The sequence below is a fragment of the Oppia nitens genome, unplaced genomic scaffold (assembly GCF_028296485.1).
Source record: "Oppia nitens isolate AA-2021 unplaced genomic scaffold, nextdenovo-longstitch-racon4-pilon3 scaffold2_pilon_pilon_pilon, whole genome shotgun sequence".
In the NCBI taxonomy this organism is placed as follows: Eukaryota; Metazoa; Arthropoda; class Arachnida; order Sarcoptiformes; family Oppiidae; genus Oppia; species Oppia nitens.
In genome coordinates this window covers 386,999-410,191 of record NW_026533210.1, presented here as the reverse complement: position 1 = coordinate 410,191, position 23,193 = coordinate 386,999, and the positions used below count along the sequence as shown (strand labels likewise).

The window sequence follows — 23,193 nt, the reverse complement described above, 5'->3', positions numbered from 1 at the left end:
ATAATAATTGATATCATTTATAATAATTGAATTTAATTTAATAAAATATATCAATTAATGTTTTTGAATTTTATTTATAATTTTATAATAAAAAAATTTTATTTAATTAATAATTCAGACAAAATTCTATAATAATTATTCAACTTTTTTTTCAAATTTTTTAACTATATTATAACTTGTTTGAAAATAATCTATACAATTAAATATATGGTAGTTTAACATTTTAAATGATTATTATTTTTAAAATTTTTTTTTAATTAATTAGTCAATTTTTTAATCAATTGAAATAATTTACAAATATTTAACAAATTATTAATTACATAACAAACCTTAAAAATATTAATCTATGATATAATATGAATAAAACAAATATCAGTCATTTATTTATTTGTAATCAAAAAAAATAAAATAAAGATATGATATATTTTTTTAATGGCATGTATTATGAAAATATTTTATATAACTTGTATATCAATATTATTATCAGTTTTTATTAGGTAATAATCAATTAATTATTTTTTTTTATAAATGTATTGTAATTACTTTAAATATTTATTGATTTTTATTTATTTTTAATAAATCATATATTCTTTACGGTATGTATTAGTACTATACATATAACTTATAAATTATAAACTATAGATAATATATATATAAATTGTGTACAAAAATTGTTTCGCTAAATAATAATAATAATAATGATTATTATTATTAATATTAATAAATTTATAATATTATTATAAATATAACATAAAATATAAACATTTAAAACATGTTTAAATATATATATATATATATTAATATATAGTAATATAATGAGCGATAAATTAATTAATGACTTAATAATAACAATAATAATTTCATATTATTATTATTATTATCGATAATTGATATTTTGGGGAAAGTTATGAATCAATAAAAATTATATATTTAAAAAAAAACAAACAAACAAAATGATTACCAATTATTTGGAAAAATTATAATCAATAATAAATTTTCAATCTATCGTTTTTCTCCCTGAATATAAATTAATAATATTAATAACATTTTTTTGTTGTTGATAATTACGATAATTTTTTGTACATTCAATTTTTTTTTTGGGAAACAAAATCGACAAAACAAAAACAATTTGTATTTTTTTTAAATGTAAATTTAAATTTAACAAATTATTGTACTAATACTACTACTACTACTATTACAATATTACGGTATATACTACTACTCCTATATATATATATAGATATTGCGAATAAAATTTCAATAAATTTCTGGACATCGACTCCAATCCCTTTCCCAATAGTGACCGGTATATATCCAGTCGTCCTCTTTTGTATACTTGTTTTGTTCGGCTTTAAACCATCTATTTATTACAGGGGGTGGGGGAGTGGGTGACAAAAACAAAACAAAAAATATTAGCAATTAATTGAATCAATTATAGTTATAGTTAGTTAGTGTCCATACAATGGCTGCCAAACTTGTTTAGACTTTTTGCGCTGTCGTCTAACTTCTCGTTGTTTTTCTTCTAAACGATTCTTCTCGACGGCGGCACTATCTGTGAGGATCAGACAGACAGACAGATCATTATTAGGTCAATGATATAATGGATACATCCATAAGCGTTAAGAAAAAAGACAACAATTAACTAATACTAGTAATCACTAACCAAGATCTCCGTCTTCCAGTTTGCGTACGTCGGGCCGATAGCGGCTATCGGTTGGCGGCAAACGTTTACTACCGCGACGATGATCGTCCAGTAGCTGATTCAACGACATCGAAAACAGTGTATAGTGATAATACTGTGCCGAATGTTCGGGTCGGGCGATTGCCTGCCATAGTAGCCGCGAGTTGGGAATGTCCAGCGAATGTGAGGAATCACTTTTGGGAATTTCGCCGCCGCCGCCGCCATTCGATACACCATTTTCGGCCGTTTGTTGTTGGCCACCGGTAGCGGCCGATGAATTATTATTATTAGTATTGCCAGAGCCGTTATCGGGCGTATCGTCCGACGACGACATCGATTGACTGCCGCCGCCGCCGCCGCCAGTCAGCTGTCGTGTGAGACTATTGAGTTTGGAGAACACTTTGCGCGGCGTCGACGGCTGTTCGCCGGCCGGCCGATCGGGTACGCGAAACTTGTTGGCATTGATGCGCATGTATTCGTCGTATTCATCGGCGCCGGCAGTCTTGAAATAGTCGGCCCATTTGCCGTAGACGAACCGTAACTTGTCTTTGCTATTGAATGTGTGTGAGAGAGAGGACAGACACGTAAAAAATTGCTAGATTTTCATGAATAGAGAGAGAGAGAGAGAGAGAAAGACAGAGAAAGAGAGACAGAGAGACAGAAAGACAGAGAGACAGAGAGACAGAGAAAGACAGAGAAAGACAGAGAGAGACAGAGAAAGAGAGAGAGAGACAGAGAGACAGACGGAGAGAGACAGAGATAGACAGACAGAGACAGAGAGACAGAGAGACAGAGAGACAGAGAGACAGAGAGAGACATAGAGAGAGAGACAGAGAGAGAGACATAGAGAGAGACAGAGAGAGAGACAGAGAGAGACAGAGAGAGAGAGACAGAGAGAGAGAGACAGAGAGAGACATTGAGAGAGAGAGAGACAGACAGACAGAGAGAGAGATAGTACATACTTTGGTGAATTGATGAATCCATCGAACCGGTGCAGGTCTTTGCCAAACCAACCGGCCGGCTTGAAGTTCAATTGTGTGCGCATACCATTGGACTGGTTGACCACTTCCATTAGGCCATACTATAGCATATCAACAACAACAATAAAAAGAGGAAAGGGATCAATAAAATAAAATTATCATCGGTGGTCCTTATTATATAAACACCTCATACCTGTTCAAACCATAGTTTGCCGACAATAATATTGTGTACACAACAGTTAACCGATTTCCATGTATAGACGTCGGGTTTGTTTTTCAACTTCAACGTAATGGTTCCCTCCGGTGATACCTCAATAGATTTGCCCCAAAATTTCAATTTCGGATTAATCGTACCGTGCAATATGAAATGATCGCTTTCGGCATGCCAGGCCGATATGGGCGGATGATGGGATACCTGTTCAAACAGGACACGTAGCCCCAGTTCGGGTAGGTCGTACTCGTAGGTTTCGCCCAGTAGCGGATTGAACGGTTTGTTTAGACGCAACCAATTGGATGAATAGGACGACACGATAAACGCACAGACATACTATTGAATGGTATGGTAGTTAAAAAAAATGATAAATTAATAAATAAAATTTGATTTTTATTTTAGTTTAGTTAAAAATAAATAATTATTGTATGGTTTGTAGAGTTTACCATCACCCCCCAACCCCGCCCCCTATATTAATTAACACACTTTCATCCAACACCCCTCCCCCTTCAAATGATAATTATGTCAATTATATATTAATAGAGTAATAAATAAAGTCATTATTTTTTTTTGTTTTTTTAAAAAATATATATTATATTTAGAAAAATTAATTTTAATATTGTTAACAATAACCGCTGATTCATATATATATATATATATAATTTTTAAGGGGCCCCTAACTTTTTGGCTTCAGGCCAGGGGGATAAAAGCCAAAATTTCTCCATCTCAGGGGGGGGTAAGAGATCTTACCCTACCCCCCCTTAGCAACCCTGATATATATATATATACAGTATGTATATATAATATTGATAGATATCTTAATTTTAATAATAATTACTAATTTATTAATAAGTGTTTTAATTTATTATTAATTTATTATTACTATTATTGATTAGTATTAATTAATTAATTAATTAAATTTTTCATTTGTTTTCAAGATAATTTTACAACTATAAAAATTTTTTTTTTATATAGATTATCAATTTTATTACAAAACTACAAAATCATTTTAAGTAACAAAAAAAACAATCAGTAATTAAATGCTCAGTAACACAGCGACACTATATATAAATTATATATATATATATATACAGTACTGTATATATTAACTAAATTAAAACTAAGTGCCACTTAAATAATTGAAACTGAAATTTTTATTTATTTTTTGATCAATTTTTTTTATGTTTGTTTAAAAAGTGATAATACAGTTATAATACTGTATTATCACACATATATCGTTTATAATATAAATTTAATACTAAAGATATCTTAAAATACTTATTATAATTATTTAATAAAAAAAATATTTCTAAGGACTTGTTAATAGTAATTATTATTATTATTACACAATTTTTTTTTTTAATTTTAAATGTCAAGTCATTGGGTACAACACTGTAGAGACTGTATAAAGACACTGACAAACGGTTTTAATTACAAAATACTATTATTTTTTTATAGTATTTGATAAAATAAATTGCTATTAATTAAAGATAATATTATATACAGTATATATATTCAACAGATTAGTTGAAACAAAAAAAAGTAATTTTATATAATTAGGACTATCGAGAGCTAATTAATTCATATATAAGTTATTTAAATTAAATGTATATATACTGTAAGTAATTTGTTATATATAATCACAAAAACAAAAAACAAAAAATCTCTTATAAATACTTAAATACCAACAAAAAAACAAAAAAATAATTACATTAACAACAAATACAATGCAATATATTATTATAATATAATTAGCAATACAAATGAGGAAAACTAATGTCATGGCATTTAAAATCGATATAAAGTTTATATATATATATATATATATATATATATATATATATATATATATATATTTATAAACTTAAAAAATATACACTATTTTTCTGTGTGTGTGAATCACTATTGGGAATATAATATAAAAATAAACTATTAATACATTATATTTTTTTTGTATACACAAACACTATTCAAATAATATTTTATTTATATATAAAACTATTTTGCAAACAATTTTTTCTAAAAGGAAATTCAATTAAAATAGGAAAAAATACATGATATGAATAAAAAAATATAATAATATTTCCATAAACAGTGAGAGAGAGAGAGAGAGAGAGAGAGAGAGAGAGAGAGAGAGAGAGAGAGAGAGAGAGAGAGAAGAGAGTGAAAGAGAGAGAGAGAGAGAGAGAGAGAGAGAGAGAGAGAGAGAGAGAGAAAGTGATAAAAATGTGAAAAATAGTGTAAAAATTATCTAAATTTTTATTTTTTAAACCATTAAATATTAATAGTAATAGTGATATTAATCGGGTGGTACTACTACTACTACTATCACTACTACTACAATACGCTACAAACCTCCATGCGCTCGATAGGGTCGTCCAGTTGGTCGGCCTCATTGAGTAGATGGGCGTACTCTAGGGTTTCGGTCATACGCTGCAAAAAGCTTAGGGGTTCGTTGAAAACTACGGGAAACGTAATTTTGGACAACTCTTTGCCGATACAGTGCTTGAGTATCGACCAGAGAGACACCTCCTCGCGCGGGACCATCACTGATGGTAGACGATCTCTATATTAATAATAATATTAATAATATAAAAATAAATAAAATATTAATTATAAATAATAATAATAAGGTAGCAATAATTATACAAAAATTTAAATTATAGTTATAAATCGATTTTATGAAACTAATTGTTCAAAAAAATATTAGTATAATATATATACTTTTTTCAGTATAAATTTAATAAATATATATATATATATATATATATTTATTAAATTTATACTGATATACAAATAAATAACATTTTTAAACAAATAAATATATATATATATACAGTATATATTCAAAAATGAATCAAATATACGATATATTAACTATAACTATAATTAAATTCAAAAATAATATATTCACTATATATATAAATAAAAAATATCTAATAAAATCTAGTCATTAAAAAATATTTAATTACTTTTAGATACAATAATAATAATGTAAATTAAATTATAAACAAAATAACTCTAATTTATTTTATTACAAAATTTATCAATAATAAAAACAACAACAACAAAATACCATAATATAATAAAAATTAATAATTTATAAATTGTGTGCAATATTTGTTTCAATGGGTATTTTAGTAATGAGATTATATATTTAAAATAAAAATAAATAAATAAATATTTTTAATAGCATTTTAGTGATTATAACACTATTATTTAAATATACAGTATATATATATATATATATATATCCATCAAATATTTAACTTATTTTACTACTATTACTACTAAATTATTTAATATAAAATTTGATTAAATAGAGTGCAGTATTAAATAATAAATATTATATATATATATACATATATTTAAAACTTTACAATTATTTTATATACAGTATTTAATGAATATCTAATATTTATCATTAGTATTATTATTATTATTAGTAAATTTTAATATAAAGTTTAGATTAAATTTTTAACAAAAAAAATAATTAACAGGAAAATGAAAATCTATTAATTACATGAAAAAAAAATAAATTAATAGCAAATTATTATTATTATTATTAATACCTGTATTTTTTGTCACTATTTGTTGAATGAGTTGACATTTTTTATTTTATTTTGTATTTAATATATCAAATAATTATTATAATTATTATTTCAAATTTCAATGTCTTCAACAAAATATTATTAAATATTATATATAAATACTTTTTTATATTTGTTTGGTTTGTATTATTGATATGTTTTAAGTAATTTATAGATTTATTATAAATCTTACATTACTTTTAATAATATAAAAAAATTACTTATACTTTGTATTTTTGAATTATACTTTCACTTAAACTGTTAATTAATAAAAATTAAAAAAAAACTTAAAATTATTTTTATCTCAACAAATTTTTTTAACGAGGATTAACTAATATAATATATATATATATTGATATGCTATTAGTATTATAATAATAATAATTATTATAATAATATAAGTGTTGCCAATATTTTATATATATATATTTTTATAATCAATTTTTTGTTTGATTTGATTTTTTTTTTGTTATAGATATATATTATAAAACTATTCAATAATATTACAGTAGTTATTATTATTATAGTTTAGTTATAGTTTTTTTTTAAATAAAAAAAAGTGTATTATAACTGAATATTACATTTATATTATTATTAATATCACTGATAATTATAATAATTATATTAATATAAATGATAACAAAAAATATATCATATCTAACCAAAAAAAAACGCGTTATAATTATCACATATTTAAAAAAACTTTATATTAGTTATTATTTAATTAATTAAATAATAATATTTTTTTTTTGACAATCATGTGGTCATTACAAATAAAAATTAAAAAACTATTATTTAATTTTAATTAATTAATAAAATTATTATCACATAAACAAATAAAATTAATTAATTAAATAATTTCTATTATTATTATTAATATTATTATTTAATAATTGATATGATATGACAAAAAATAAGTTATTAGTTTTATTTAATTAATTAATTATTTTTTTTGGGGTTTAAATAAAACATTAACTAATAATAATAATAATAATAATAATAATAATAATCACAACAACACTATAACACTAGTAGTGTTAGTGATAATGAAAATTAAATGTCTATTAGATATTGTTTGACACAATAAATAATAATTATTATTATTATTAAAAATATTTAATTTATTACATATTATTATTATTAATTAACGTGTTATTTATTAACTAAATAATAATAATATTAATAACAATAACACACAAAAAATATGAAAACATAAAAATCAAATAAAAAATTTCAATATTCAAGTAAATGTTTTTTTTTTGGTTATATTTTTAAATAAAAATATTAATAAAATAAATTACACAAACAATTAAATCCAAACAACAAACAAAAAAAAAACTAATAATTAATTAATTAATTACTTTTAATATATCATATCATATAATATTAATACTAATAACACAAATCACGACATTTAATATTATTATTATTATTATTATTATTATTATAATGTATTGAATAGTATGTAATGATTACAGTCTAGTGATGGCAATGTTAAACACATAGAGTATGTGTGTATTAATAATAATATTAAAAAAAAAAAATTATTTTACATTTATTTATAATACAGTAATAATAATAATGAAAATCAATTCAAAGTCCAAACATCACTAGTGTTAATATAATATAAACTGTTCATAAATACTGTTACCTAATAATAGTGTGTGTGTGTGTGGAAAAAACACTTGTACAGGTTTTTTTAAAAAAAATATTAAACTTTAAGTTTTTTATTATTTTCTAAAAAAAACTAAATGAAAAATGTGTTTTTTTATAAACACATTTTTTCAATCGTTATATATATATATGTTTATATTATTTATATTTTTTGTTGTTAAATAAATTAAAAATTATAATTTTTAAAAAATAAGTCTAGCTTGTTTTTATTGTTATTGTATGACTCGTACAATAAATTACGTTTTTGGTATTTTAAATATACACTTGTAAGTTTTTTGTTGTTGTTGATAATTATAAAATTTTTGTTGTTGTTGTAAAAATAAATATCAGTAACTTAAATAAATAAAAATGATACTGGGTATTATCATGCTGATATATAAACAAAATTTTTTTGATTTTTTTTGTGCATAGTTCATTTTTATTAATTTTTTTTAAAAATAAATAAAAGTTTGATATTAAAAAAAAATAAATAATTTCTTATGATATTTGATTTTCAATTTTTTTCAACCAACAAAAAAATTTATTATTAATTATTTAATTTTGATTGAAAATTTTTCCAAAAATTTATAAATTTAGTTATAAATTAATATAATTTTTTAAATTAGAAATTTTTTTTATATAATTAGATTATACAGTATCTACTATAAGTGATTTGAAAAATATAAATTTTGCAAAATGTAAAATTTTTGATATAAAAAATACTAATTTTGCATTTAATATTAATTTAGTTGATAATAGAAATAAAATTTTTGATAATATTAAAATATATATATATACTTTATATATATATATATATATATATATATATATATATATATATATATATATTATGAATAATAATTATTATTTATTATTAATATTATTAAAATTGTTACTAAAAAAAAATATTAGACTATATAATAATTGATATGAAATAGTAAACTAATTATTCAAACAAAATTGATTAGATATAAACATGTGATACTAAATGATAATAATATTAAATACACACACAACAACAAAAAATATTGTTACTAACTTTAGCAATCAGCAAAATTTAATTAAGTATATAAAAGATATTAAATTAAATTTTTTTAAAAATGATATAAATAATGCTATATATAAAATATGAAAAAAATTTTAGTAAAGTAGATAAAAATATTTAAAAAATTTACCCTGGTAAAATATTATATCTTTTTTTTCTAATTATAATTTATTTAACACAATTTAAATTTAACCTTTATCATTTGTGTATGTATGTGTATGTGTATGTGTATGTGTATGTGTATGTGTATGTGTATGTATGTGTGTATGTGTGTATGTATGTATGTGTATGTATGTATGTGTATGTATGTGTATGTATGTGTATGTATGTGTATGTATGTGTATGTGTGTATGTATGTGTATGTATATGTATGTGTATGTGTGTGTGTATGTGTATGTGTATGTGTATGTGTATGTGTGTGTATGTGTGTATGTGTGTGTGTTTATGGATATGATAAAACTATTATCAATTATATCTATATTAATTTTTTTTTAATTTTAAATATAATACTAAGCGTTATAATATTGATATTTTAAACTTTTTAAAAAAGATAAATGCACCCAAAAAATAAAAATCAAAGTTCAAATATCAATAGTTTATAATGTATTAATTAATTAAATGTTTATATATTTATATATTTAAATACAGTATAATAATATTATCAGTAATATTTATAACAGTACAACAAACCGTTTTATAAAAATTTATTTCAACAATAATATTAATTTCATAATTTTTTTTAAAAAAATTGAAATCTAATTAAAATAAATATTTTGTCAATTAAAACCAATTAAATTAACATTTTATTTTAATAGCCGATAAATATAGTTTCAGTCAATATATATATATATATATATATATATATTGTATCAATCAAATATACATATATACTAAATAAATAAAGTAACACTACTAGTAGCAACAATTAAAATAATAATATAATTATAATTAGACTAAAATAGTTGATAAGTCATCCGCTCATTATATATATATACTATAGTATTGTATAGTTACTATACTATAGTACAATAAGGTTAATATATAATATAATAAAAACTAATAACACATTGTATCGGTTATATACAATATATTGTTAATACTAATAATAATAATAGTATTGCCAAAAAAAAATAATAAAATAAATAATATAAATATTATTACCAATGAAAATGGCCAGGAATTGCATTTTTATTGTTATATACTGTATATATAAACAGTATATCAATGATATAAATCTACTTTCAATTTTGCTATTATTATTATTATTACTATTATCATAAACAAACAATAACAATCAATTTTTATTTTTTAATATACTGTATATTATTGTTGTGAAAATAAATTTAGCTAGCTAATATATATATATATAAATTAATTTCTATTAGAGACCGGATATTATGCAACAAAACAAAATTTCAATGTATACTTATTGTACATAAAATTTGCATTTATAATAATATGTAATTTACTATTTTTAGATAAAAATATATTGTTATATAATTTATTATTAATACACTAAATACTAATAACATAACTCTTTCATTATTATTATTATTATTATTATGTCAATTATTTCAAACATGTTTAACTACTATAATGTTAATAATTTATTTTATAATTTGCCCCAGGTACAATAGAATTATTTTATTATAATTAAATAATTTAATTAAAAATAATATACAGTTAACTTAGTGTAATTAAATATTTAATTAAACAATATAACTAAAATTTCTATACAATATATATATATATATATATAGTTTATAATTTATTTATGAATTTTTGTTTAAATTATAAAATTAAAAACTTTGTAATATTAATCACAGAAAATAATTATCAAATATAAAAAATATCAAACAATAGATACATTTAATTAATATTTTATGTCTTTTTTCAAAAAAAAAAATATTTTATCAAATAAAGGTCCTTGATAATAATCTAATTGCACAGTTCAAGTGTACAATAAATTCAATTTATATATACCCATATATATATATATATATATATATATATATATATATATATTATATATGCAAATAATTTTATTTTTATTAGTATATTATTATTGTGATAATTATTGCTATAATATCTGGGCAATGATTTATAAATTATAATAATAATAATAATAATTATTATTATTATTATTATTTTCATTTGTTGTAATAATAATAAAATAAAAACATTCAACTCATCATATGATTTGACATATTAAATAAATATATATATAAAAAACACATTTATTTTTTTTATTAGCCATTATAATAAAAAAAAATAATAATACGATATAATTATTGATAACAAACATTGTTTTTTAAATAAAATAATACTATTTCTATTGTTTGTTGACTTAATGTTTTTAATAAATATAACAAACAATTTAGTAATAAATATAGTAGTAATAAATATTTGACAAAATAAAATCACTGATAATTTTTTAAATTATATCGATTACATCATACAAAAAAAAAGGTTATAAACTAATTAAAAACAAACAAAAAACAAATAAATTACTAATCATATGATATAATAGATTAAATAAAGTTAAACAACAAAATTATTATTAAACACATTAATATTAAATTTATACGAAATTATAATGTAATTGAATAAATAAAAAATAATATTTTTTTAATTGCACACCAATTGAATTAGTTAGCTATATATATCAATTTTATATTTAAATACTAAACAAAACAAAATAATATAATTAATTAATAGTAAATATTATTTAAATACTTTAAATAAATAACTAAATAATTACTTTAATAACTCTAAATATTTAAAATAACTTAATAATAATAAATAAAATAATTGTTTTAAAACAAACAAATTAAATAAATAATTTACGGCTTACCGATACTGTCCATCGCTTGGCAATTCGGCACATATATCGGCCATCGAGGCTACGGGTGTCATATAATCGCTGGTCACTGTTGTTGTTGCATAGGATTCCAGGGCCGGTGTCCTGTCGTTGATATCGTCCGCATCATCGGCGCCACCGTTAATACTCAGTGTTATAGTCTTTTCGGACAACTGGTCGTCGGGATAGTCGTCGAAGGCATCGAAAAATTCGTCGACATCGCCGCCGATTGTGGTCGTATCGGACATTCCGCACAGCGATTGGCTGCGCGCGGGCGGCGAATGATAGCACGTACCAAACGATTGGTGATTATTATTGTTTCCGCCGCCGCCGCTGCCGATACCGCCGCCAACACTGACACTAGTGGCCAACGATTGTTCAAGGTCGTGATGCTCGCGGGCCAGCACGTGCAGGGCGTCCTCCAAAACGCGTACTTTTTCTTGTTCTTGTTTTAGTAGCATTTGTCTCACCTGTGGTTAAAAATTTAATTTTTAAAAAATAAATAAATACAGTATTTACTCCATATATTTTAAAAATCAAATCAATTAATACTATACAAGTAATATAATTTGTTTTAAATTACCGTAAATTAAATTAAAAATATATACATTAAAAACACACACACAAAGAGTTTCAAAAATATTATTATTATTATTATTATTATATGTCAAGTGTTTTTGTAAAAATTAAAAACGAAAAAATTTCTTTTTAAAAACTTTTATGTATTTATATATTTATTTATATATCTATTAATGACATTTATTTTTGAAAATCAATGTCAATAGCTATGTATATAAATGTGTGTGTGTTTGAAAAAGCTATGTAAAAGTTTTGGGAATTGAGATAAGAGAGAGAGAGAGAGAGAGAGAAAGAGAGAGAGAAAGAGAGAGAGAGAGAGAGAGAGAGAGAGAGAGAGAGAGAGAGAGAGTCGAGGGAAAGGGATGGGATGGGAGGAGATTGTCTGTATATGTTAGTAGTACTGGTGCTGTATATACAGAATATAATGTAAAATATATGATCTAATAATATGACGTATATATATATATAATTTACTGTATATATATATTGTTTGTAATATATAAATATAAGGAAAATGATAATTAATTTTTGATTTCAGTCCAATTGTTGATAATAGACGCTAATTTAAAATTTTAAAACAAATATTTAAAATAAATTTTTCAATCATTATATATATATACAGTATAGTGTAGAAACGGTATCTACAATATAATATATATAGTTGTTTAATACATAACTTAATATCCAATATAATTTCAGTATCTATGATAATAATAATAATAATAATAATATAAACATATTGGTATATTACTGTATAAAATTGAAATATTTAAGAGAGAAAAAACAAAAACAAAAAAACAATTATCAAAAAAATAATAAACATATTTATCCTAAAAATTAATTTTTTAAAATTCATAATCAGGAATATATATATATATATTTTTAATCACTGTATATAATAAATATTTAATCAATAATAATAATAATAATAATAATAATACAATGAATTCAACCAACAACAACAAAAAAAACCTATACATACCTCGTCCTGATGGGTCAACACTGTTAGACACTGGCTAAGAGCACCGGTAGCATTGGCCGACGATTCTAGTATTAGATTTACGTGAAACTTAATCGATGGCAACGTAGTAGCGATGAGATCCGAGTATAGACTAACAGCGGCGGCACTGGTATCCAATCGGTTATAGGAATCGTTGAACGACTGATCACAACTGTTGATTGATGTATCGCCGGCACAGACACCGCCAGCACCTGAACCGCCGCCACCGCTGCCATTACACTGACTCAACTGTCTTTCAGTGGCAACAATATCATCGTTTAGCTGAAGCATGGCTCGTATATGCCTCTCAAGTATCGATTGGTGAGCATTGGCCGTCTGTATCAGTGTCTGTATACCGGTGTTTGGCACCAAATCTTGCAGTTCTTCGTCATCCGAGTCGCAATCGTATCTCATTCCTTGTTTAATAAAGTTTGTTCCGTAATAGATATGATCGTTGATAGCGTTCAGCCATTTCTGGCGTTCAACAGTTACCGGCGAACTGAGTACGGCTTCGCCGCCCGACGGCACCGACAACAGTACACGGGAACGATCGCTAAAATAGATGACAAATTTGGTTTCCTCTTGAGGTCCTCCGTCCAGGCACGGCTCACATATGGCACTTTCCAGATACCGGTAGCCCTTACGACGGGTACCGGTACTGGCGTCGGCGCGTCGGGCAAAAAACGAAAACACTCCCCGCTCGAGGACAGCCCAGATCAGTCGCCAGCCAAGAAAACGGCCCTTTTTGAGCAGTGGTCCCTCGAAACGGCCAACCGATTTCGGTTTCAGTGCGGCTAACTGTGCGTTCAGCGGCTGTACTTCGTGTAACAGTTGTTTGATTTGTACGTTCGGTGCCAGCGCCGAGGCCAACTGTCCCCGATTGTTTTTGACGGCTACGTCGATGCCGTGCTTGAGCAGGAATACGGCCACCTCTTTCTGTGCCCTATAGGCTGAACAATGTAGGGCTGTATTACCCGATAAGTCTTTGCAATTGATGTCCAACGGTTTGCTGGTGTCGGCCAACAGCGACCGCATCGTATCGATATCGCCGTTACGGGCGGCGCTCAGAAAGCGTTCCTCGCGGCGCTTGACATCCGCTTCTTCGGCCGCCAACAGTATACGTTTGACCGACTCTTTGCGGGCCAATTCGCGCGGCGTCAGACCGTCGCCGTTGATAATAAGTACGTCGGCATTGGCGGCCACCAGCCGTACGCATATGTCCTCACGGCCCGTATAGGCGGCCTTATGGAGGGCCGTATCGCCCGATTCGTTCACTATATTCACATCGCAGTTATTCTGTATAATAATAAATAAAACAAAATATAAAATTTATAATAATTAAAATTATTTATAAAAAAAAAACTAAAAAATTACCGAAAAATATTTATATTATTAGAGAGAAAAAAAACTTCAAATATGGTTATCATATATATATATATATGTAGTAATTATTATTATTATTAGAGAAAATAACAAACAAACAAATATTAAGTAAATATTAATACATAAAAAAAATATTTTTTTTTTGAAACAATTTATGCGCATATTTGAAATTATATCAATTGTGTAATATTATATATATTATCGATTTTTATTATATTAAAAATTAATTTTTTTTAAATTAAAATAAACTTAATAATATATTAATGATAATTACGATATATACGATACTAATATACAGTATATATACGTTATATATATATATCTTAATCATAATATTTCATTAACCGGTAATTACTTATAATCACGCATTTTTTTTAACATAAAAAAAATAAAATAATAAAATAAATTATTAATAATAATGAATATATGTTAGAAATGTTTAATAACTATTGTTATTACTGATTGTGTTATAACTGTATTATAAATATTACGGTAATTATACGGTACTCTAGAATCTAATTGATAGATAAAAAATAAATAAATAAATTTTTAATCAAAAAAAAAAAACATTTAGATATAGCTTCTAATTTTTTTTTAAAAAAATATATATATTTATATACAGTAGACACCATCGATACATACGTTGAGTAGTTCATCGACGACATTCAGATGACCGAAATAGGCGGCCAAATGTAGTGGACTCCAGCCGTAATTACTTTTTTGTTTGCCTAAACATGTGAGGGGCGGGGGCGGGAAAACAGGTGGGCGCATATAGAGATAAACCAAAGAGATATAAATTAATTAATTAAAAAACAAAACAACTTGGTTAGTTAAATAATAATTAAAGTAGTATAAAGTTTTTTATTCCGGGGGGAAAGTTTCCGGTAAATTATTGTAAAAATCAATTCCCGGAACAACACCAACCTTTGCAATTGAGATCCAAATCAATTTCGCTTTTCTTAGCCAATAGTATCAGTTTTTCCACTACTTTTAGATTACCGGTACGGGAATGGTATAACAAAAACTCTTCGGGAGTATCAAAATCAAAGCCATCGATACTGTTGTTGTTGTTGTTGGCGCTGTTGTCGACGCCAACAGCATCGCTGGCCACCGTCGCCGACGATATGTTATTGTTGTCTTTGGCCATTTCGTCGTCGATGTCGCTGTCGGTCACTTCCAGGGCAGCCGTAGCTGTTGCTGCCGAAGCTCTTCTAGTTGTTGTTGTTGTTGTTGTATTGTTGCCATTGTCATCGTCACCGCTGCCGCCGACTACTACTGACACCGACGACTTGTTTTTGTTGACAACTGTTGCCGAAGAAGAAGACATTACAACTTTACGACGTGTTGTTGTTGTCGTAGATGTTTGTCTTCTTATTCTTCTTGTTCGGCCACCACTACTATCACCACTTCTTGTGGGACGTAATCTCTCGATTGAAAACACGATTTTTTAAAACTTTTCAAACTTATGGATGAAATTAAAATTTTTAAAAAAATATATAGTTTTATATGTCTTCTCCTTCTTTGACACTTCTTCTTGAAATTAGATCTCTCTCTCTCTCTCTCTCTCTCTCTCTCTCTATGTCTATGTCTTTGTGAGGTTTTTGTGGATCTGTTTCAGGCAGTCGTCGATTGGGATCTAATTGTTATCAATTGTGTTGACATTATTATCATCCATAAGTTGATCCAAAGCTGATCACCCATTAGCTGATCCAAACAGGACTGACAGTTGATTTACTAAAACATAAAAAAATAATTATTTTTACTAAAAGAAAATTTAATTAAAATATTTTATTTATTTAACAAAAAAAATTATTAATAATTTTTGTTTTATTTGTTTCGTTATTAATATATTCTTCATTAATATTATATGATTTTAATTAATCAACAAAAAAAAATTAATAAAATTATCGTAAAATCTAATTAAAAATTTTTTTAAAAAAATTAAAAATACAAACATTTTATTAATTTTTTGATGTTTTATTTTGTTGATTAATAATTTACACAATTTTTTTGAAATTGAATTGACATTTAATACAATAAATACTTTAAATAAATTAGTAATAATATTATTAAATAATTTTATTTATAAAACATTTAAATGTTTAAAGAAAATTCATTTTTAATGTCATATATAATGATAATTATTTTGAGTGTCCGATAAATAAACTAAAATAAAATAATAATAATAAAAACATTTGACCAAAAATTTTCAAATAGTCAATAGTTAACGTCCACATTATGTTATGAATTTAATAGTAAATTCAATACAATAAAAATGGACGTAATTTATTTCCAAATTTTTTGTACAATGTACATATTGAAATACAGTACTCAAAAAATTAAAAAGTTAAAATAAAAATTTACGCCCCCCTCTCTCTCTCTCTCTCTCTCTCTCTCTCTCGCTAACATTTCATACACATGATGTAAAATTTTATTTTTAAAAATATTTATTTATATTATATTATTTGATAATTAATCATAGATTTGATAAGTACTATATATTTTTATGTTTTGTTTTGTTTTGTTTTTTAAGTTATAAAAATATCGATAATTAATTATTTTTTCATTAATACTGGTACAGTATTATCTCTTATGTCAAAAAATTAATGTAGGATATATTACGTTACATAAAGTTTTAATTTACATTTAAAAAAATGTTATATAATATTTTAGTTTATTTAAAAAAAAAATTAAATTAAATTTATTTAGTTTTTATGAAACTAATTTGAAAACTAATTCTATACTATAAATAAATAAATATATTTTAGTTAATACGTTTTTAAAAAAAAATTTAAATATTTTTTTCTATAATTATTTTCTAAAATTACTAAATTATTATGATATAAAAAATAAAATTATTAATAATAACACTAAAATACTAAAATTTTTATTAAATAAATTTTTTTATTAAATACACATAATTTTTTACATTTTTAGTACAGTATATAAGTGTTTAACGTTATATATGAATGTGTTGTTTGTATATATATATTAATGTAATACAGTATTGCAAATGTATTTCAATAACATTCACACACTGTATACCTAAACAACAAATTGTATGTAAAGTTAACAAACAAACAAAAAATTAATAATTAAATTAAATTGAATTAAATTTTTAATATTTTTTTCCCCCTAAATATATTTATCTAGATTTGAGACCCGGGATAATAATAATAATACTACTACTACTAAACCCCTTGTGAATACCCCCTACAAATGAATTCACTGCTATTTAAGCCGATAATTGTCCAACAATTGATTAGACATCAATTAGCAGGGTGGTAAGTTTATTTTAATTAATTAATTAATTTTTAAAAATATATAAACTAGGTAAAAGTAGAGGGGGTAGGTGGGTGTAATACCCTCATGGGGGTGTGTGTGGGGGGGTAGTTAATAATAATAATAATAATCAAATATAATTAGCATGCAGGCAGCAAAAATTAATTTTTTATCAAGGTTAATTAAAAAACATTTATTTGTTTTTTTTTTGTTGTATTAGTCTATCATTATCATCGGTACGTAATATGTCAGGTGGTCTGGGCAGCGGTTCCGGTAAGGTATGTATATCATGCTTATGTATATTAAAAAAAATAGGGTATACCTGGCTATCATCATACCTATACCAGATAGAGACTAACCCCTCCCTCCCCTCTCACCCCCCCGAAACATTTTTTGTACTCCATATACATGTTGATAATCCTCTATATATCTCCTCTATCTATAACCATTCAATAGGATGGTTAACAGGGGGCGGGAGTGGAGGTGGGGGTTGAATGCCATCAATGATAGAGAGAGAGAGAGAGAGAGAGAGAGAGAGAGGTTATGCACAGTTAGTATGTCTATTGTTTGCTAGATATCTAACTACTGTCGATATATTCCTGTAGTGTTTGTACCCTCTCCTCCCCCATACCCACACAATCGGGTCCCATACCATCGCATCCCACCCTCCCATACCCTGAACAACAACAATCAAATGCCTATAATATCTCACTTTTTTTCTTTGTCTATCTATCCTCTACTACCATCACATCCCTGTCCACCTCCACAGGGCGGCGGCTCTGGCGGATCGATTCGCGACGCCGGCGGTGCGTTCGGCAAACAAGAGGCCGCCCGTGAAGAGGAGTTTTTCCGACGCAAACAGAAGGAACAGTTGGAATCAATGAAGAAGGGTTTGGACAGCGAAAAGGATAGACTGGAAAAACTGATTAAAGATCACGAAAAAGAAATCGAAAAATTACAGAAACTACAGAAAGATAGCAAATAGTTGTCTGTTTTTTTTGGAGGACAGTTAGGTGTGTGTGTGTGTCGACAAAGAGATTGAGAGGACTGTCTATATATATATATATATTCAACTAATCTATCTATTAGTTTGATTTATTATTATTATTATTACCGTAGATGACTGTCTATTACCATTAAAAGATATTTTTTTTCAATTATTAAATAATAGTTAAATTTTTTTTTATAAATTCAAAATTATTATTATTTAGAAATTTTTTTTTGTTTGTTTGTTGATTATTCAGTAGAAAAAATAAATTTGATTTAATATTTGATTTATAAATTAGTTTTGTAATAATAATAATAATATGAAATTATAAAAAACTTAATGTAAACTTAATTAATTAATTAATTAAATAAAACTTATATCTAGTGATTTTAATAAATAAAAAAAAATTATATTTAATTGATTTATTAATTGTAAAAATTTCTAATAATAATAATATTTTGAATTACCGGTAAATAAATAATTATATAAACAATTTCGTGGATAACTCTATAGTAATAATATCGTAATAAATATGATATTTTGAATTAAATTGAAATTTTTGTTGACATTTATTTTATTTTTAAAAAAAATTGAAATAACAAAATAATAATAATAATAATTTTAATATCTAATAACCATGGTTGTTAATGTTATTTTAAACTAACTCACCCACTCACCCACTCACTTACTTAGACCTAAACAAACTATACCTGTATATATATACTGTAATAATTTTTTTTTCATTAATATATACCGTATATAAGCTATCTCTTTGACAACAAGAATAATATTGTTATAATAATAATAATAATAATAACATAAGTAATTATATATACATTATATATATATATATATTAAATATTTAGCTGTAAGTATTTGTAAGTATATTGATTTTAAATCTACATTATTAACATGTCAACAAAATATATATTTATATATAAATTATTTATATATATATATATATATATATATATATATATATATATATATATATATATATATATATATATATAGAGAGAGAGAGAGAGAGAGAGAGAGAGAGAGAGAGTATATATTGAATAGAAAAATTTACATTGATGTAATCATTTAATAAAAATACTCAAATTTAAAACATATTTTTTGTTAAAAGCATATTATATATATATTTTTTATACATAAAACAAATAATTTATTATTATTGTACAATATGTTACAATAATTGTCTAAATAAATAATTTAATTATTTGATCTAATAAATAAAAATATATTAACTTGATTATTATTATTGATTATTATTATTATTATTATTATTATTAAATGGCTTATATTAAATACTGTCACTATAAATTTCATGTTAGATGTGGATCAGGTTTGAATTATTATTTATTAATTTTTTTAAATATATAAAATTTTAAATAATACTATATATTTATAATTTATATAGATTTATAATTAATATAATTTATTATTTTAAAAAAAAATAATATTACCGTAAATAATAATTTTAAATTCTTTATATTACATGAATAAACAATTTATCAATTATATAATACTATACTAATAATCTTTAAATATATATAAATTATTTTATTATACAATATATATATTCATATATATATAGTTATTATATATATATAAAACATTAATTAATATATTATTAATAATTATTATTAAATTTCGTATATATTATGATAAACAATAATCAATTTAAAAAATAAATGTTAATTTTTTTGTATAACTATTATTATTATTATTATATACCGTACATAGGGTTACCGTTTTTATTGTTGGCCGGACTAATGGAGCCGTCAGATGTTAACCATATATTTTTTATAATAGGATTAATCATATTTATATATGTGATTTTATGTAAATATATCAAGATTAAATTTTAAGTTTTTTTTATTATTATTATAAAATGAAAATACATTAACTGTAATAAATATTATATACTGTATTAATAATTACAAGAAAAATATTAATTAAATACAATGAAAAAAAATAATATAAATTTTTATTTTATTTGTTAATTTAAAAAATAATTACACAAATTTTATGATATTATTATTTGCTTTATGTAAACTTATTTACTATTATTTTATTAATTTTATAATAACTATAAAAAAATAAAATAAAAATATTTTTCTTAAAAATTATTTGTTTTAATAATTTAATATTTACTATTTGTTTTATTGTACTATACATAAAACAAATAGTTTTACAATAAATCTATTGAATTGATATATAATAATATAGTTTATATTTAAACACATCTAAATAATATAATTTTTGACATTTAAATTACAAATATAACACATTAATAAATTTATATAATAAATTCAATAATATATTTTACAATATACAGTATAATATATATATACAGTATATAAATATATAAATTTTAGGATACAATAGAAATTATTATATAACAATATATATATATATTTATAACATTAATAGATTTTACCTGTACCTGTAAAAATGTTAATCAATATAACTACCTACAAGTTTGCCTAAAAATATAATAATTTATATAAAGATATTCATTATTATTATTTTTTAACTCTCTCTCTCTCTCTCTCTCTCTCTCTCTCTCTCTCTCTCTCTCTCTCTCTCTCTCTCTCTCTCTCTCTCTCTCTCTCTCTCTCATTCATGTATTGTTTAATATACTGTATATATATATAAATATATGTTTTGATTGTAAATTATTATTATTATATATATATATATATACTGTATATATTTATAGTAATAGTAGTTGTAGTGGGCTATTATAATAAATTGCCATGGTTACTCTTTAAAAAAAATATTAAATAAAAAACATAATCATATACTATAGTATTATATATATGCTGTATATAATGTATAATAATTATTCATAAAAATTAATATTTTAATATTTAAATATTATGTAAAACTTTTTTTTTTCTCTCTCTCTCTCTTTATATATATATTTAGCAAATATTTTATTGTGTTTAAGAAAAAATATATATTTCTTATTATTAAATAAAATATTATTGTTTTAATAGTTTTCATACACACTATAAAGTAATAAATTTCTATATTTCTAAACAATATATATTGAATATACACTATATATATATAGATATAAATAACTTTTTTCATATGAATTTATTTAATAATAATAGTAATAATATGTTTAATTTAAAACGTTGTCTACATATCTGTCAAGTGCTGTGTTGTCTAACATTTTTGTCGATACCTGTCCTTACGATTATGCTATTGTATAGTCTGGATAATAGGACGGCACCGATACTTGTGGTCATTACCATATGTTGTGTCATAACCATTGTCGGCTTGTATATGATATTGTTTGTAACAATCAAACTGATACATAAGCCAGTGATTAGATCAGCAGCAACGACACCACCAGCACTACCGATACCAACCACACCGACACCGATAGATGAGCTAACGCTGAGAAATACCCGATTGAATGCCGGCTATTATTTCGATGACAACACCAATGGTGGTGGTGGTAGTGGTGGTGCTACAGCACAGTTAGTTATGGGCACCGTATTGATGAACAGTCGGCTAATTGTGCCGAATAGGATGACCGATCTAGAGTTGCAACTTAAATATAATGAACTATTATTGGCTAAAAATTGAGGGGAAAAAATATTGTTATCAACTAATATACTGTCAAAATATTTTGGCTAATATTTAATTAAAAATTAAAAACAATTTTAATAAGAAAAAATTAAAAACTAAATAACAACTCTAGTTTTAAAAGGAAAAATCTATTACCAAGGTAAGCTTATCAAATTATATTTATCTAATTATATATAAATAAAAATATTTGAACAATATTATTTGATTCCGCCCAAACCCACCCACCCTCCAAAATTAAATTATTATGTATAAAAATATACATGCTATTTTTTTAAATAATAAATAATTTCTAACATAAAAATAAAATTAATTTAATTAATTGTAAATAT

The 23,193-nt window shown here is 23.9% G+C and overlaps 2 protein-coding genes across 2 annotated transcripts; one reads left to right on the top strand and one right to left on the bottom strand.

The window, feature by feature from the left end:
• Positions 1-1,173: 1,173 nt before the first annotated feature.
• Positions 1,174-16,691, bottom strand: LOC128956241 (oxysterol-binding protein-related protein 1-like). Its single transcript, XM_054301933.1, has 10 exons — positions 15,907-16,691; positions 15,625-15,710; positions 13,582-14,895; positions 12,015-12,490; positions 5,228-5,438; positions 2,855-3,208; positions 2,644-2,762; positions 1,664-2,232; positions 1,462-1,552; positions 1,174-1,360 (listed from the first exon to the last, which is right to left on the bottom strand). Exons 1-10 carry the CDS (start codon positions 16,307-16,309, stop codon positions 1,258-1,260), a joined length of 3,726 nt encoding a protein of 1,241 aa, XP_054157908.1. The 5' UTR covers positions 16,310-16,691; the 3' UTR covers positions 1,174-1,257.
• Positions 16,692-17,979: 1,288 nt separating this feature from the next.
• On the top strand, positions 17,980-19,401 carry LOC128956256 (ATPase inhibitor mai-1, mitochondrial-like). The gene is made up of 4 exons (XM_054301947.1): positions 17,980-18,041; positions 18,136-18,266; positions 18,485-18,542; positions 19,034-19,401. The coding sequence occupies exons 2-4, from the start codon at positions 18,202-18,204 to the stop codon at positions 19,247-19,249; spliced, it is 339 nt and encodes a 112-aa protein (XP_054157922.1). The 5' UTR covers positions 17,980-18,041; positions 18,136-18,201; the 3' UTR covers positions 19,250-19,401.
• Positions 19,402-23,193: the final 3,792 nt, after the last annotated feature.

Excerpts from the sequence above, each read along its gene's own strand:
- LOC128956241 (XM_054301933.1), bottom strand. The coding sequence starts at position 16,309 with ATGTCTTCTTCTTCGGCAACAGTTGTCAACAAAAACAAGTCGTCGGTG. Across the intron at positions 15,711-15,906 it reads TTTGGATCTCAATTGCAAAG|GCAAACAAAAAAGTAATTAC; the intron begins GTTGGTGTTGTT and ends TCACATGTTTAG. Across the intron at positions 12,491-13,581 it reads TGTTGACCCATCAGGACGAG|GTGAGACAAATGCTACTAAA; the intron begins GTATGTATAGGT and ends TTTTAACCACAG.
- LOC128956256 (XM_054301947.1), top strand. The coding sequence starts at position 18,202 with ATGAATTCACTGCTATTTAAGCCGATAATTGTCCAACAATTGATTAGA. Across the intron at positions 18,267-18,484 it reads AGACATCAATTAGCAGGGTG|TCTATCATTATCATCGGTAC; the intron begins GTAAGTTTATTT and ends TTGTTGTATTAG. Across the intron at positions 18,543-19,033 it reads TGGGCAGCGGTTCCGGTAAG|GGCGGCGGCTCTGGCGGATC; the intron begins GTATGTATATCA and ends CCACCTCCACAG.